At 45.7% G+C, this 13,179-nt stretch overlaps 1 protein-coding gene across 1 annotated transcript in view; it reads right to left on the bottom strand.

Moving 5' to 3' along the window:
- Positions 1–10,546, bottom strand: part of MMP2 (matrix metallopeptidase 2) — a 31,091-nt gene extending 20,545 nt beyond the window's left edge. Inside the window, exons 1-5 of the mRNA XM_056862534.1 lie at positions 10,323–10,546; positions 8,178–8,404; positions 4,155–4,303; positions 1,757–1,885; positions 76–249 (exon numbers count right to left, since the gene is read on the bottom strand). Coding sequence (XP_056718512.1) covers positions 76–249; positions 1,757–1,885; positions 4,155–4,303; positions 8,178–8,404; positions 10,323–10,520 — 877 coding nt within the window. The 5' untranslated portion in view covers positions 10,521–10,546. The remainder of the gene's footprint in view (positions 1–75; positions 250–1,756; positions 1,886–4,154; positions 4,304–8,177; positions 8,405–10,322) is intronic.
- Between the last annotated feature and the right edge of the window lie 2,633 nt (positions 10,547–13,179).

Below are 13,179 nucleotides of genomic sequence, written 5' to 3'. Positions count from 1 at the left end.
AGGAGCCACAACACACATCTCAATCGAAACAATCCCTTTTAAAGCTGAGGTCTTTAGCCCTATCGTTCTACTTACATTCATGAGGGCAGAATCCGTATTTGCCGTCCACGTCAAAGTTGTACGTTGTTGAGCACCAAAGGAATCCATCGCTGCGTCCTGCATCCGTGCAGCTGTTATATTCCTTATCGTTGAAAAGGAACGGGAACTTGCAAAATTCTCCATCTGCATTTCCGTATTTCGCTCTGACAACTTGGGTGGAAAGAAGAGAGGATTCATCAGCAGGACCCCAAATATAATGTGTGCCCTAATTATCGGTTCTTTGGCAACAGAGCAAAAAAGCAAAGAGAAAGTGTTTCCTCAAGCTAACTTCTATTTCCAGGCAACTGTGACCTGGCCTGGCCTATACTTACTTATTCCATTTATTTTATTTATGTTATTTATAGTCCGCCGGTCCTATTTGGACTGAAGGCAGATTATACAGAGTGAGTCAATACAATCAACGGATGTGATGTTCCATAAACAACCCATAGTATTACAGTTGTAGAAGAAGAAGTAGTAAGTATTAACATGACACATTAAATGATGAAAAATTCCATAGTAGGATCCTAATTTCAGCAGGCTGTACACAGTAGTATAGACCATAGTCCCTAATAATTTTTTCGAAGTAACTTTATGAATTATTTAGTACAGTGCTTCCAGACAGTATAGTACTTCCAGGTCAGGATTTGGCCATGGTAACAGAAAGGTCTGGTCTTGTCTGTTTGGCTGAGTATCATTGACCTGTGTTTAAGAGAAGAAGAAGAAGAAGAAGAAGAAGAAGAAGAAGAAGAAGAAGAAGAAGAAGAAGAGGAGGAGGAGGAGGAGGAAGAGGAAGAGGAAGAGGAAGAGGAAGAGGAAGAGGAAGAGGAAGAAAGGAAGGAAGGAAGAAAGAAAGAAAGAAAGAAAGAAAAAAAGAAAAAACGAAAAAAAGAAAGAAAGAAAGAAAGAAGAGTTGGTTTTTATACCCCACTTTTTTCTACCTATAAGGAGTCTCAAACCGGCTTACAATTGCCTTCCCATTCCTCTCCCCACAACAAACACCTTGTGAGGTAGGGGTGAGGGGCTGACAGAGTTTGGAAAGAACTGTGACTAGCCCAAGGACACCCAGCAGGCTTCATGTGTAGGAGTGGGGAATCGAACCCAGCTCATGAGATTAGAGTATGCTGCTCATGTGGAAGAGTGAGGAATCAAACCCGGTTCTCCAGATTAGAATCCACCACTCTTTACAACTACACCACGTTGGCTCTTAGCTTCTCCGTTTCCCACCTCTCCTGATCCCTTCCTTCCAGGGCTTGGCTCCTTTCCCCTTCCAGTGCCTGAATGATTTTTGGTATCACCAAGTATGCAAAATAAAGTCCCCACGAACTAAATTAGTCTTCTAGAAACACTATAAATTGTCTGTTAGAAGGCCTGCTTTGCAGTATTGGAAGAGGTCAGTTGACCATATCATGAAGAGCTGAATAAAGTCAATCACGAAGGGGGCCTTTGGGGACAATGCCCAGTTTCTTGGCTTCGCCATGATGGGAAGGCACAGCCAGGCATGGATTCTGTGCCTGACATGGTTCAACAGAAGCCTGAAACCAAAGCTGGTTTCCCAAATCAGTCCAGGGCCTTTTGAGATATCCCAGAGTTGTCCATCGCCTACTCCTTTCCCTGAGCCAATATCTGAGAACATTTGACCCTCCCTTTGTGTTGGAGCAATCAGCCGGGGCCATACCTTGTCCTTCACCCAAAGTCCAAAGCTCATCATCATCAAAATGGGAGTCACCGCCAACCCCTGGCCCAGGCGCAAAAGCATGAGCCAAGAGGCCGTCCTTGCCATCGAACGGATACCCATCACCGTGATCTGTGCAAGAAAACAAAAACAATTGAAACCAATGAGAAAGCAGATTGAAGCTACAGCATTTAACTGATCCAATAATCACGCCTTTCCTTGCAAGGAATTCTCAGCACTTCACTCAACTACAATTCGGAGTAGGCTGCAGGCTCTGTCCCTAGGGTTGCCAACTCTGGGTTGGGAAATTCCTGGAGATTTGTTGGTGGAAGGGCCAGATCTGAGGAGAGGAGGGACCTCAATGGGGTATGATGCCATAGCCTCCATGCCCTACCGTTGGCCAGGGTGGACCTGGCAACCCTATGTCATATTGTATACCCGCCAAAGCTATCATTTTCTCCAAGGGAACTGATCTCTGTAGTCTGGAAAGGAGCTGTAATTCTGGGAGATCTCCAGGCCCCACCTGAAGGTTGACAACCCTACCAGGTCCCTCTTCGCCACTGGCGGGAGGTTTTTGGGGTGGAGCCTGAGGAGGGTGGGGTTTGGGGAGGGGAGGGACAATACCATAGAGTCCAATTGCCAAAGTGGCCATTTTCTCCAGGTGAATTAATCTATATCGGCTGGAGATCTGTTGTAATAGCAGGAGATCTCCAGCTAGTACCTGGAGGTTGGCAACCCTATTGGACCCTCACATTTCTTGTAGCTTCTTCTGCGCCAGTGAATCTCAAAGGAGAAAGACAGAATTGCTGCAGTGTTGCCAGTCAGGATTCTCTTGTTCTCTGTTTCCTCCATTAGCCTGGGAAACAGATGCATGTCCCATCATTCCCACTTGGAGAGGGCAAAGGTGCCAGCTATGCCAACCCCCAAGAGCGTCGCCTGTATTGGAGCATCTCCGAATGAGCTTTCCACCATGTTGCTGCCTTCTCAGAGGATGACAGCCACTTCTTGGCTTCTCCTGCTACTTCACCAGTTTTATTTTCCTTGGCAAGGCTTCTGCCTGGCGAGGGCATAACCTTCTTATTCATCACTTTCTCACCGCTGGCCTGGCCCGCAAGCCTTTTTGCATCACTCAGAGGCTGCCTGGTTTGCTGCCATTTGAAATAAACGCTGGATAAGCGAAAGTTAGTCCGCAATTTGGCTACGGGCATCTTCTGTCAGACTGATGCCAGGGAAAGACAGTACACTCCCGCTAGGAAGCAGAATTCCAAGCAAACTCCAAGAGTCAAGGACAGCATCTTTTTCTCATGAAGGGTTAACAAAGGATCAGAAAGAAAAAGGCTGTTGGGTTTGCCTTGATTTGTTTGTTTTGCTTGCAGGCTAGTCAACAGAAAAGCAAGGATGTTCCTCTACCCAAGAAATATCCGTCTGTCCTTAGCCGGGGCCAGGGCTTTTTCTAGGGTTGCCAACCTCCAGGTACTAGCTGGAGATCTCCTGCTATTACAACTGATCTCCAACTGACAGAGATCAGTGCACCTGGAGAAAATGGCCACTTTGGCAATTGGACTCTATGGCATTGAAGTCCCTCCCCTCCCCAAACCCAGCCCTCCTCAGGCTCCACCCCAAAAACCTTCTGCCGGTGGCGAAGACCTGGCAACCCTAGCTTTTCAGACCAGGCCCCAGCCTGATAGAACTCCCACTCAAATGAGACCAGGGCCCTGCGGGATTTAGAATCATAGAGTTGGAAGGGACCACCAGGGTCATCTAGTCCAACCCCCTGCACAATGCAGGAATTCACAACTACCTCCCCCCCACACCCCCAGTGACCCATACTCAATGCCCAGAAGATGGCCAAGGTGCCCTCCCTTTCATGATCTGCCTAAGGTCTTAGAATCAGCATTGCTGACAGATGGCCATCTAGCCTCTGCTTAAAAACCTCCAGGTAAGGAGAGCTTACCACCTCCCAAGGAAGCCTGTTCCACTGAGGAACCGCTCTAACTTAGAAAATTCTTCCTAATGCCTAGGCGGAAACTCTTTTGATTTAATTTCAACCCATTGTTTCTGGTCTGTCCTTCTGGGGCAACAAAAAACAACTTGATACCATCCTCTATATGACAGCCCTTCAAGTACTTGAAGAAGGATATCATATCACCTCCAGCCACCACCTGGAGGTTGGCAACCCTATGTCAGTTTGCAAGTAACATGTACACCCCACCCTTCTGCACATGCAGCTTTTTGAGTACCAGAGGGAGGCTGTCAGGGGAGAGAATCACTGGGTGGGGAGTTCTACCCAAGGGGTAAAGTATGTGGGTGGAAGAAGGAAGGATAAGATCGGGGACGGGTTCACCTCCTCAGCATTTTCATATTTATGCATGCAAAACAAGTCTTATCTCTAGACATATACCCCATCGTCCAAAATTGATCATGATATCTGCTTCCCCGTCATTTATACGAGAAAATTCCAGGGGCGTGACATCGCTCCAGACTTTAAAGGCTCGGGCGAAAGCATCGTCCACTGTTTCAGAGTCCAAATCTGGTGTGTAGCCTAAAATCCTTAATAAGAACAAGAGAGGGGAAAACGGAAAATTAAAAAAGTTACTGAACACTCAAATGCGGTTAAGACAGTAAAGGATTCTTAGGTCTCGCTGAAATTGCTTCGTATTAGAAGCCAGTGACTTTCTGGAGAATGGTGGTAGACAACGGTGCCTTTCCACAATTTAAAGTGGTTTGCCAGCTGCAGCTTTTTGGAGAAGATCAGAGCCTACTCACAATAAATAATGAACTCTGTAATGAACTCTAGGGGAAGCTGCTTTCAAAAGCATTAAGCTGATTCTAGTTCAAAAGGCAGTGAACAGATTACTCCATAGAAGTGGCCACATGGATCGCATCATGCCTACATTACAATACAACTACTGACTTTCAACTTCTTTCTTTCTTTCTTTCTTTCTTTCTTTCTTTCTTTCTTTCTTTCTTTCTTTCTTTCTTTCTTTCTTTCTTTCTTTCTTTCTTTCTTTCTTTCTTTCTTTCTTTCTTTCTTTCTGGCAGACTCTAATCTGGAGAACCAGGTTGGTTTCCCCACTCCTTCATGTGAAGCCCGCTGATTGACCTTGGGCCAGTCACAGTTCTCTCCAAACTCTCTCAGCCCCACCTACCCCACAAGGTGCCTTTTGTGGGGAGAAGAAGAAGAGTCGGTTTTTATATGCCGACTTTCTCTACCATTTAAGGAAGAATCAAACTGGCTTACAATCACCTTCCCTTCCCCTCCCCACAACAGACACCCTGTGAGGTAGGTGGGGCTGAGAGAGCTGTGGCTAGTCCAACGTCACCCAGCTGGTTTCATGTGTAGGAGTGGGTCCGCTGCTCATGTGGAGGAGTGGAGAATCAAACCCCACCGCTCCAAAACACCACTCTTAACCACGACACGCTGGTGTAGGGAAGGGAAGGAGATTGTAAGCCACTTTGAGACTCTAGATGGTGGCTGGAGATCTCCTGCTATTACAACCGATCTCCAGGTGACAGAGATCAGTTCCCCAGGAGAAAATAGCCGCTTTGGCAATTGGACTCTATGGCATTGAAGTCCCTCCCCAAACCCCACCCTCCTCAGGCTCTACCCCCAAAATCTCCAGGTATTTCCTAACTTTGAACTGGCAACCCTAAAAGTGCAGGAAAAAAGGAAAGAGACGCTAACATTAAACACTGAGCCATGTGGGTTAAATAGATGCGGAAACAATTAAAGAGAAAACCCTGCTGTTCTGGTTTTTGCTGCACTTCTCCAGCCCTTTTAACAGACCCTGAAGTGCCTTCTACAAAACAAAAAAAAAATGTCCTGCTCAGCTCTCTTGATAATTTCTGGTCTATTTTGTTGCTGAAAACACTGCTGCAGGGTTAATATCTTCTCCAGCTAGAAGTGCCAGATCAAAAAGAGGGAGAGAGCGAGCGGCTGAGACTCCGTGGAGCCTGCGGTGTTTTGTTCCAGGGAATTCTGCAGAGTGGCAGTAGACAGAAGAAAGGAATAGCCATTATCCTCTCCGGAGCCGTGGTGTTCTGCAATAACCGGGGCAATCCTTTCGCCAAGAAAACAGCCGTTTTAATATGGAACATTAAGCATCAGAACCTCTCCAGCTGCGAGCTCGTAGTGTTGAAATGTTACTCTGGGAAACTAGGGCTGCCAACCTCCAGGTGGGGCCTGGAGATCTCCCGGAATTACAAATAGGGTTGTCAGGTCTCCTGTGTCTGTGTTAAGTGCCGTCAAGTCGCTTCCGACTCATGGCGACCCAATGAATGAAAGTCCTCCAAAATCTTTGACAGCCTTGCTCAGATCTTGCAAATTGAGGGTTGTGGCTTCCTTTATAGAGTCAATCCATCTCTTGTTGGGTCTTCCTCTTTTCCTGCTGCCCTCAACTTTTGCTAGCATGACTTCCAGCGACTCTTGTCTTCTCATAATGCGACCAAAATACAATAGCTTCAGTTTAGTCATTTTAGCTTCTAGGGTCAGTTCAGGCTTGATTTGATCTATAACCCACTGATTTGTTTTTTTGGCAGTCCACGGTATCCGTAACACTCTCCTCCAACACCACATATTAAAGGAATCTACTTTCTTCCTATCAGCTTTCTTCAGGTCTCCTACTCTATTATTTTACCTTAGAGTTTTTGTGATTCCTCGAGTGTCCCATGACATCACTTCCCGTTGTTGCCGGAAGTGACACCAGCTTGCCAGAGTGACACCGGCACTCCACAACCCCTAATTACTCCCAAAAGTTGCTTGCTGTGGCCTGACAATCGTAATTACAACTGATCTTCGGACTACAGAGATCAGTTCCCTTATGACATGGTACCACGATAAGGTCTCTCCAATCCTAAACCCTGCCCACTGTAGGCTCAACCCCCAAATCTCCAAGAATTTCCCAGCTCCAAGTTGGCAACCCGGCTGTCATTAGGGTGGCCAACCTCCAGGTGGTGTCTGGAGATCTCCTGGTATTCCAATTGAACTCCAGGTGACAGAGATCAGTTCCCATGGAGAAAATAGCTGCTTTAGAGGGTGGAGCCTATGGCATTATACCCCATTGAAGTCCCTCCCCTCCGCAACCTCCAACCTCCCCAGGCTCCTCTCCCCAAATCTCCAGGTATTTCCCAACCCAGAGCTGGCAACCCTACTAAAACTGGTCCACCATACATGGCTTTTGTAAGAATACATAAGATAACATATGTGGACAGTTGTATTATTGGTAATAGTTATCTTGTTTGTTTGTTTCTCCTCTCTGATCTCATTCTATATGTTTGAAATAAGGACAGTGAGCAGTGTTGTGAGTAGGGTTGCCAACCTCCAGGTACTAGCTGATGATCTCCTGCTATTACAACTGATCTCCAACTGATAGAGAACAGTTCACCTGGAGAAAATGGCTGCTTTGGCAATTGGAACCAACCAGAAATCTAAAAGACAGAACTGAAATAAAGTGTAAGCATGGTGTAGTGGTTAAGAGCGGAGATTGAGAACGGTGGACTCTAATCTGGAGAACCGGGTTCGATTCCCCACTCCTTCATATCAGCAGCGGACTCTAATCTGGAGAACCGGGTTGGTTTCCCTACTCCTACACATGAAGCCAGCTGGGAGATTCTGGATTAGTCACAGTTCTCTCCGAACTCTCTCAGCCCCACCTACCTTACAATGTGTCTGTTGTGGGGAGAGGAAGGGAAGGAGATTGTAAGCCGGTTTGATTCTCCTTAAAAGGTAGAGAAAATCAGCATATAAAAAGCAACTCTTCTTCTTCTCTTCTTCTCTTTGAATGAAAGTCAACAATTCAACAGATCCACTTGCTCCAACCACTGACTCTGCATGCCCCAGAACAGCAGCACCTGTTGAACTTTGGCTTTTTCTGCAAGCTGTTGAAGCTGCATGAATCTTGCTGAACAGAAGGCAATTCCACTTTGGGTTACATCACCAGAAAAAAAAAATGTCGTGTAGTAATGTGTTTGCTAGAATCCGTGAATCCTGAGTTCAAAGCCCAGCTCTGCAGTGAAACTTGCCAGGTGAGCCCCTGGACCAGTTATGCTCAACCAGTTTAACCGACCTAACAGGGTTGTTGTGAGGAGAATATGGTGAAATAGGGTTGACAGCTCCAGGGTTTGGGGAGGGGAGAGACTTCAATGCCATAGAGTCCAATGGCCTAAGTGGCCATTTTCTCCAGGCGAACTGATCTCTATCAGCTGGAGATCAGTTGTAATAGCAGGAGATTTCTAGCTAGTACCTGGAGGTTGTCAACCCTATGGTGAAAAGAAGGGCAGGATGAAACTGTACTGGACAATAAGGGTCACCAAGAAAGGTTGATCATTTTGCTCAATATCTACAGAATTACAGAATATGGCCTACAACTTAACAGCTTCATTCTTGGGGACATCAGTTGACAAAGCAGGTATTTCCAGACAGTACCTGTATGTTACCGGATTTTTTTCCCATTTTGGTTTTCTCGGGAAGAAATTATAATTGGCCACATCTGGGTTTCCGCATCGAGGCTTCTTCATCGTTTCTATCGTGTTCTGGTCCAGTTCGCCGGTTTCAGGCAGCCCGAAGAATTTCTGCATTTTCTTCAAAGTGTCTTTCAGCACAAACAAATTGCAGTTGTCTTTGGGGCACCCATAATATTTGTTCAGGTATTGCTTGAAAAGAGAAGAATACAGCACAGTCACCACCCAAGCAACCTTCAACCAGGATTGTAAAAAACAAACAAACAAACAAACAAACAACAGCTTTCAGTCCAGCTTCTGTGAGGGTGTTGTTAGTTTGGTGGGAATCCCCAAAACATCATGTAGGGCATGATGAGGATGGGAAAAGAGGTTCTCAGATTTAAGGAAGTTGAGATAAAGAAGAAGCAATGAAGAAGAAATAATTTTAAGTATAATTCCCATCATAAGGTAAGTAAGAATGGATGATAGATTACACGGCTGAATGGCAGAGAAGACAGGGTATGAAGCAAGAAGGGGGTGAATCAAAGAGGAAGGTCAGAAGAAGCTTCACCATGGTCAGGAGGGGTTGTATGATAAGGAAGGTGAAGGGAAGACACAGGAGTGCTAGGAAGGTTGTTGAGACATTATGACTAAAGGCAGTGGTTGCTACTAGATCGACAGTCTAGACTCTGACATGGGAATCCTGCCAGTTGTGGGTTTTCTTCAGTTTCTGAACTGCTGTGATCTGGCAGCCCTGATGGGGGAAACCAAGGCCAACAACCAGTCTTGGGGTGTAAATGGGCTTAATTTTAAATATTGATTTGAACTAACAAGGCTGAAGGCTTCTGGACTGCATTGTCACACCAGAGTCCGATCTCAGTATCTTTTCACACATTAAACGTTTTTAAGAAGGAAGATATTTTCACATGTGAATGCAGCAAAATAATCTATGTGCCAAGTTTGCTAGGGAGCTATGCTTGGCGGCAGTTCCCTTGATGGCAAGAACATACGAAAGGCCATACTGGATCAGACCAAGGTCCATCAAGTCCAGTTGTCTGTTCACACAGTGGCCAAACAGGTGCCCACAAACAAGACAAAAACAAGACAACTGCAGCAGCACTGTCCTGCCTGTTTTCCAAAGAACCTAATATAATAGGCATTATCATCTGATCCTGGAGAGAATAGGTCTGTATCTGACTAGTATCCATTTTGACTAGTAGCCATGGATAGCTCTCTCCTCCATGAACATGTCCACCCCCCTCTTAAAGCCTTCCAAGTTGGCAGCCATCACCACATCCTGGGGCAGGGAGTTCCACAATTTAACTATGTGCTTTGTGAAGAAATACCTCCTTTTATCTGTTTTGACTCAGGTACGCCTCCAGATAATATGTCAAGTCCCCCCACATCATTTTTTAAAAAGCATTACCCTTGAAAATATACTTTTTTTTCATTTCCAAACTTTAAAAAAAATCAGGTTTTGTTTGTTTGTTTTTTTACAATCCCATTTTTGTAAGGTCATGGAAGACCAAGGATGAAAACTCTCAGCCAGCTATAAAAGTGTAATACGTTGAATTCATCCAAGCTCTTTGCGTAATGCTTTGGATCGGGTTGCAGTATGCTGCTCTGTTGTGGCTTTCAGGGGTATTATTTGAGCAAGCTGTTCAGTGTTCAGACTAGTCATTATAAGTTCTGAAAAAATCAAGGCGAAGTTAAGCTGTAATTGCTCCTCCGAGCTATACTTAAACAACGCTTTGTGAGCAGTGGGAAAACTATATATCAGGAGGGAAAAGGCTGGATTTTTATTAATGGCAATATTTATCTCCCCACACAAAATTTTACTCTTTTTCTTCCCATTAAAGCCCCAGCAATTTCATGAAACTGTTTGCAAAGGAACTGGGCGAAAGTACCACTTTTCGGACCGGCTTCCCCAGTTTTGACAAGAGGAAACATTTTGCTTGAAAGCCGATCAGACTGCCAGACACATTTCCCATCCAGGAACTCTGGAGACAGCAAGTTACAGTGCTTGGCCCAGATACAGTGGCTTAGCAAGGCAGACCTTGCAGAAGAGATATCCCAACAGAAGATGAAAACTTTTTTTAAAGGGGGAAAAAGCCCACAAAACGATACTTACCAATGCCAGTTCTTTATCTGATTTGGGAGAAATGTCCCCTGGGAAGCGAATAATGGGGGATGGTATCAGATCTCTGCTGGATTCTGGATGCCTGAGGGTGGGTGGTGGAGGAGCAGAAGCTGGTTGGAAAAGAGAGAGCTGGAGGAAGAGGATTTTAAAAACGCAGCCAAGGAGGCTCAAGCAAATATGGATCTCCATTCTGCTTCAAGTCTTAAAGGTTCCCTACAGCCCCTTTGCGGAAAGAAGAGCTCCGCTCCGCTCTGTTTCTTGAGTTGTAACGTCCCACTGGTTGCTTATCGGCACATTGTAACTCTTCCCGTGGCTGTCCTCCTTTTGCTAGCTCTAGCAATTCCTTTGTATGTTTAAAACATCCAGATGCGCAGTCTCCAAACCACCGCAAGAGGAAGTCGGAAAACCAGTGGAAACTTGAGGGGGGAAAAGGGCAGTTACCAGATGTGTGTGTTTGCTGGAATTTTAAGGTAGCAACAGACAGATAGCTGGTTTAGCAGAGCCAGAGAGAGGGACCCAACAATGGTCCTTCCATACTTTAATTTTAAAGAGAAAGTTGCTAGGGCAGACGTTAAAAGCTGATTCAATCGGATGTGAATTGACAAAAGGAAAGCAAGGGAATTTAGTAACATTTCAAGGACCACATGATAAGGCCAACCAACACTGCTTCTTTGGATTGTAGTATCAGCTCGAGAAGAGCTACTCGAAGGATGTTGAGGTAGACAAGACTTTTCTTCCTTCTTGGTTCTGCACTGGAGAGAAGAAGACGAAGATGAAGAAGGAGAAGGAGAAGGAGAAGGATGAGAAGTCACACTTTCGCAGCCCCACCTACCTCACAGGGTGTCTGTTGTGGGGAGGGGAAGGTAAGGTGATTGTAAGCCGGTTTGAGTCTTCCTTAAGTGGTAGAGAAAGTCAGCATATAAAAACCAGTTCTTCTTCGTTCCACAAGGCGGGATCCACAATGGAGAAAGCACGTATAGGAGTAGTTGTTGATTTCGCCCTCTGCAGGTTGGCATCATCTGCAGGTTGGCATCTGCAGGTTGGCACCTGCAGAAGCCCCTTTTGACATGAGCAAAGTTATTGGAGCAGAACATAGGGAGAGAGACGGTCCCACACTCGGTGGCCTTGGGCCAGTCATTTTCTCTCAGGCTTACCTACATTGAAGAGAGGGTGTAAGGAAATATGGTTGCCAACTCTGGCTTGCCAGCTCTGGATTGGGAAATACCTGGGGATTTTGGGGGGTGGAGCCTGAGGAGGGTGAGTTTGGGGAAGTGAGGGACTTCAGTGGGATATAATGCCATAGAGTCCACCTTCCAAAGTGGCCATTTTCTCCAGGTGAACAGATCTCTGTCGCCTGGAGATCAGTTGTAATAGTGGGAGATCTCCAGCCACCACCTGGAGGTTGGCAACCCTAGATGTGATGTTATGGCGTCTGCTCTGAATCTGCCATTTGCTCCAGCAGAACTAAGCTCTGTAGTCTAGAGAGCAGTTTTAATTCCAGGAGGACTTCAACTACCGCATAGAGGTTGGTGACAATAGAGGATGTAATGGAGGAGAAAACCAGATCTGTTGTACCTGATCTTGGAGGAGAGGGTAGGATTAAAAACAAACAAAAAACCCTTACATCTGGGACCTGTTCTCCTTCTGTGATTCAGTGCAGGTCCCCAATTTGAAACAAATAATGAATAATGTTTAGAAGTTACAATGGTGAAGCCATCAAAAGACTGCCAGAACAAACAGAGGAAGGGAACATCGCCGCAAACATAGAATGGCGATTTGTTTGTGGAAAACAAAAGTTAGTTGTCATTTTAGCTCCCCCCCCCCCCCGGAGTCTTGGTTGGTTGCTCATGCATCCTTACACGTTGGTATTCCAAATCGACTCAACAAAAGAGCCAAGCTCTCGAAAGGTCAGGACTCTTTGCACCCCGGCCAACTTACTTCGACTGTGGGATGTGGATAGTTTCAGATGGAAGTCTTATAGGAGGGAGTGAAAACGCTGACCCAATTAATTGAACTGGTATGCCAAAAGCTCACATGTAACTCGCTGATAAGCTGACAACATAGGCCAAAGTGATTTCTTCTCGTCGCAAACTGGCACAATCACAGTGTGTAAATGTGTGTGTGTGTGTGTTTGTGGTGGGGGGAGCTGTTTTCTGATTATTTGCAGCAGTCCTTTTATTTCCTGGCAAATCAAGTCTTTCAAAAAAAAAAAAACCCTCATGTGAAGAACCTGGATGCTGGACTGAGATATACAACAGCAATAGGTTGGGCCGGCCCAAGAGAAAGCAAAGTAGATTAGAAGTCAGGGTGAGAAGAAGGAACTCTAGTTAATTGCGATATTTCACTGGAAAGAAGAAGAAGAAGAAGAAGAAGAAGAAGAAGAAGAAGAAGAAGAAGAAGAAGAAGAAGAAGAAGAGTTGGTTTTTATATTCTGACTTTCTCTACCACTTAAGGGAGTCTCAAACCGGCTTACAATCTCCTTCCCTTCCCACAACAGACACCCTGTGAGGTAGGTGGGGCTAAGAGAGCTCTAAGAGAGCTATGACTAGCCCAAAGTCACCCAGCTGGCTTCATGCGTAGGAGCGGCGAAACCAACCCAGTTCACCAGATTAGCCTCCGCCACTCAGGTGGAGGAGTGGGAAACCCGGTTCTGAAGATCAGAGTCCACCGCTCCAAACCACCACTCTTAACCACTACACCACACTGGTTCAAGCTGTCCCTGGATGTTGCGGGAAAGTTCCTTTAGAACTTAGTGGCGCTTCTTACTGACCTCATTTCGTCATAGCTGGAAGTGAGAGAAGGGGATTGTGAGGAGATGTGGTTCAGTGGCAGAGCATCTCTAGGCCTG

The sequence above is a fragment of the Euleptes europaea genome, chromosome 17 (assembly GCF_029931775.1).
Source record: "Euleptes europaea isolate rEulEur1 chromosome 17, rEulEur1.hap1, whole genome shotgun sequence".
NCBI lineage: Eukaryota > Metazoa > Chordata > Lepidosauria > Squamata > Sphaerodactylidae > Euleptes > Euleptes europaea.
This window is presented reverse-complemented; position numbering and strand designations above follow the sequence as displayed.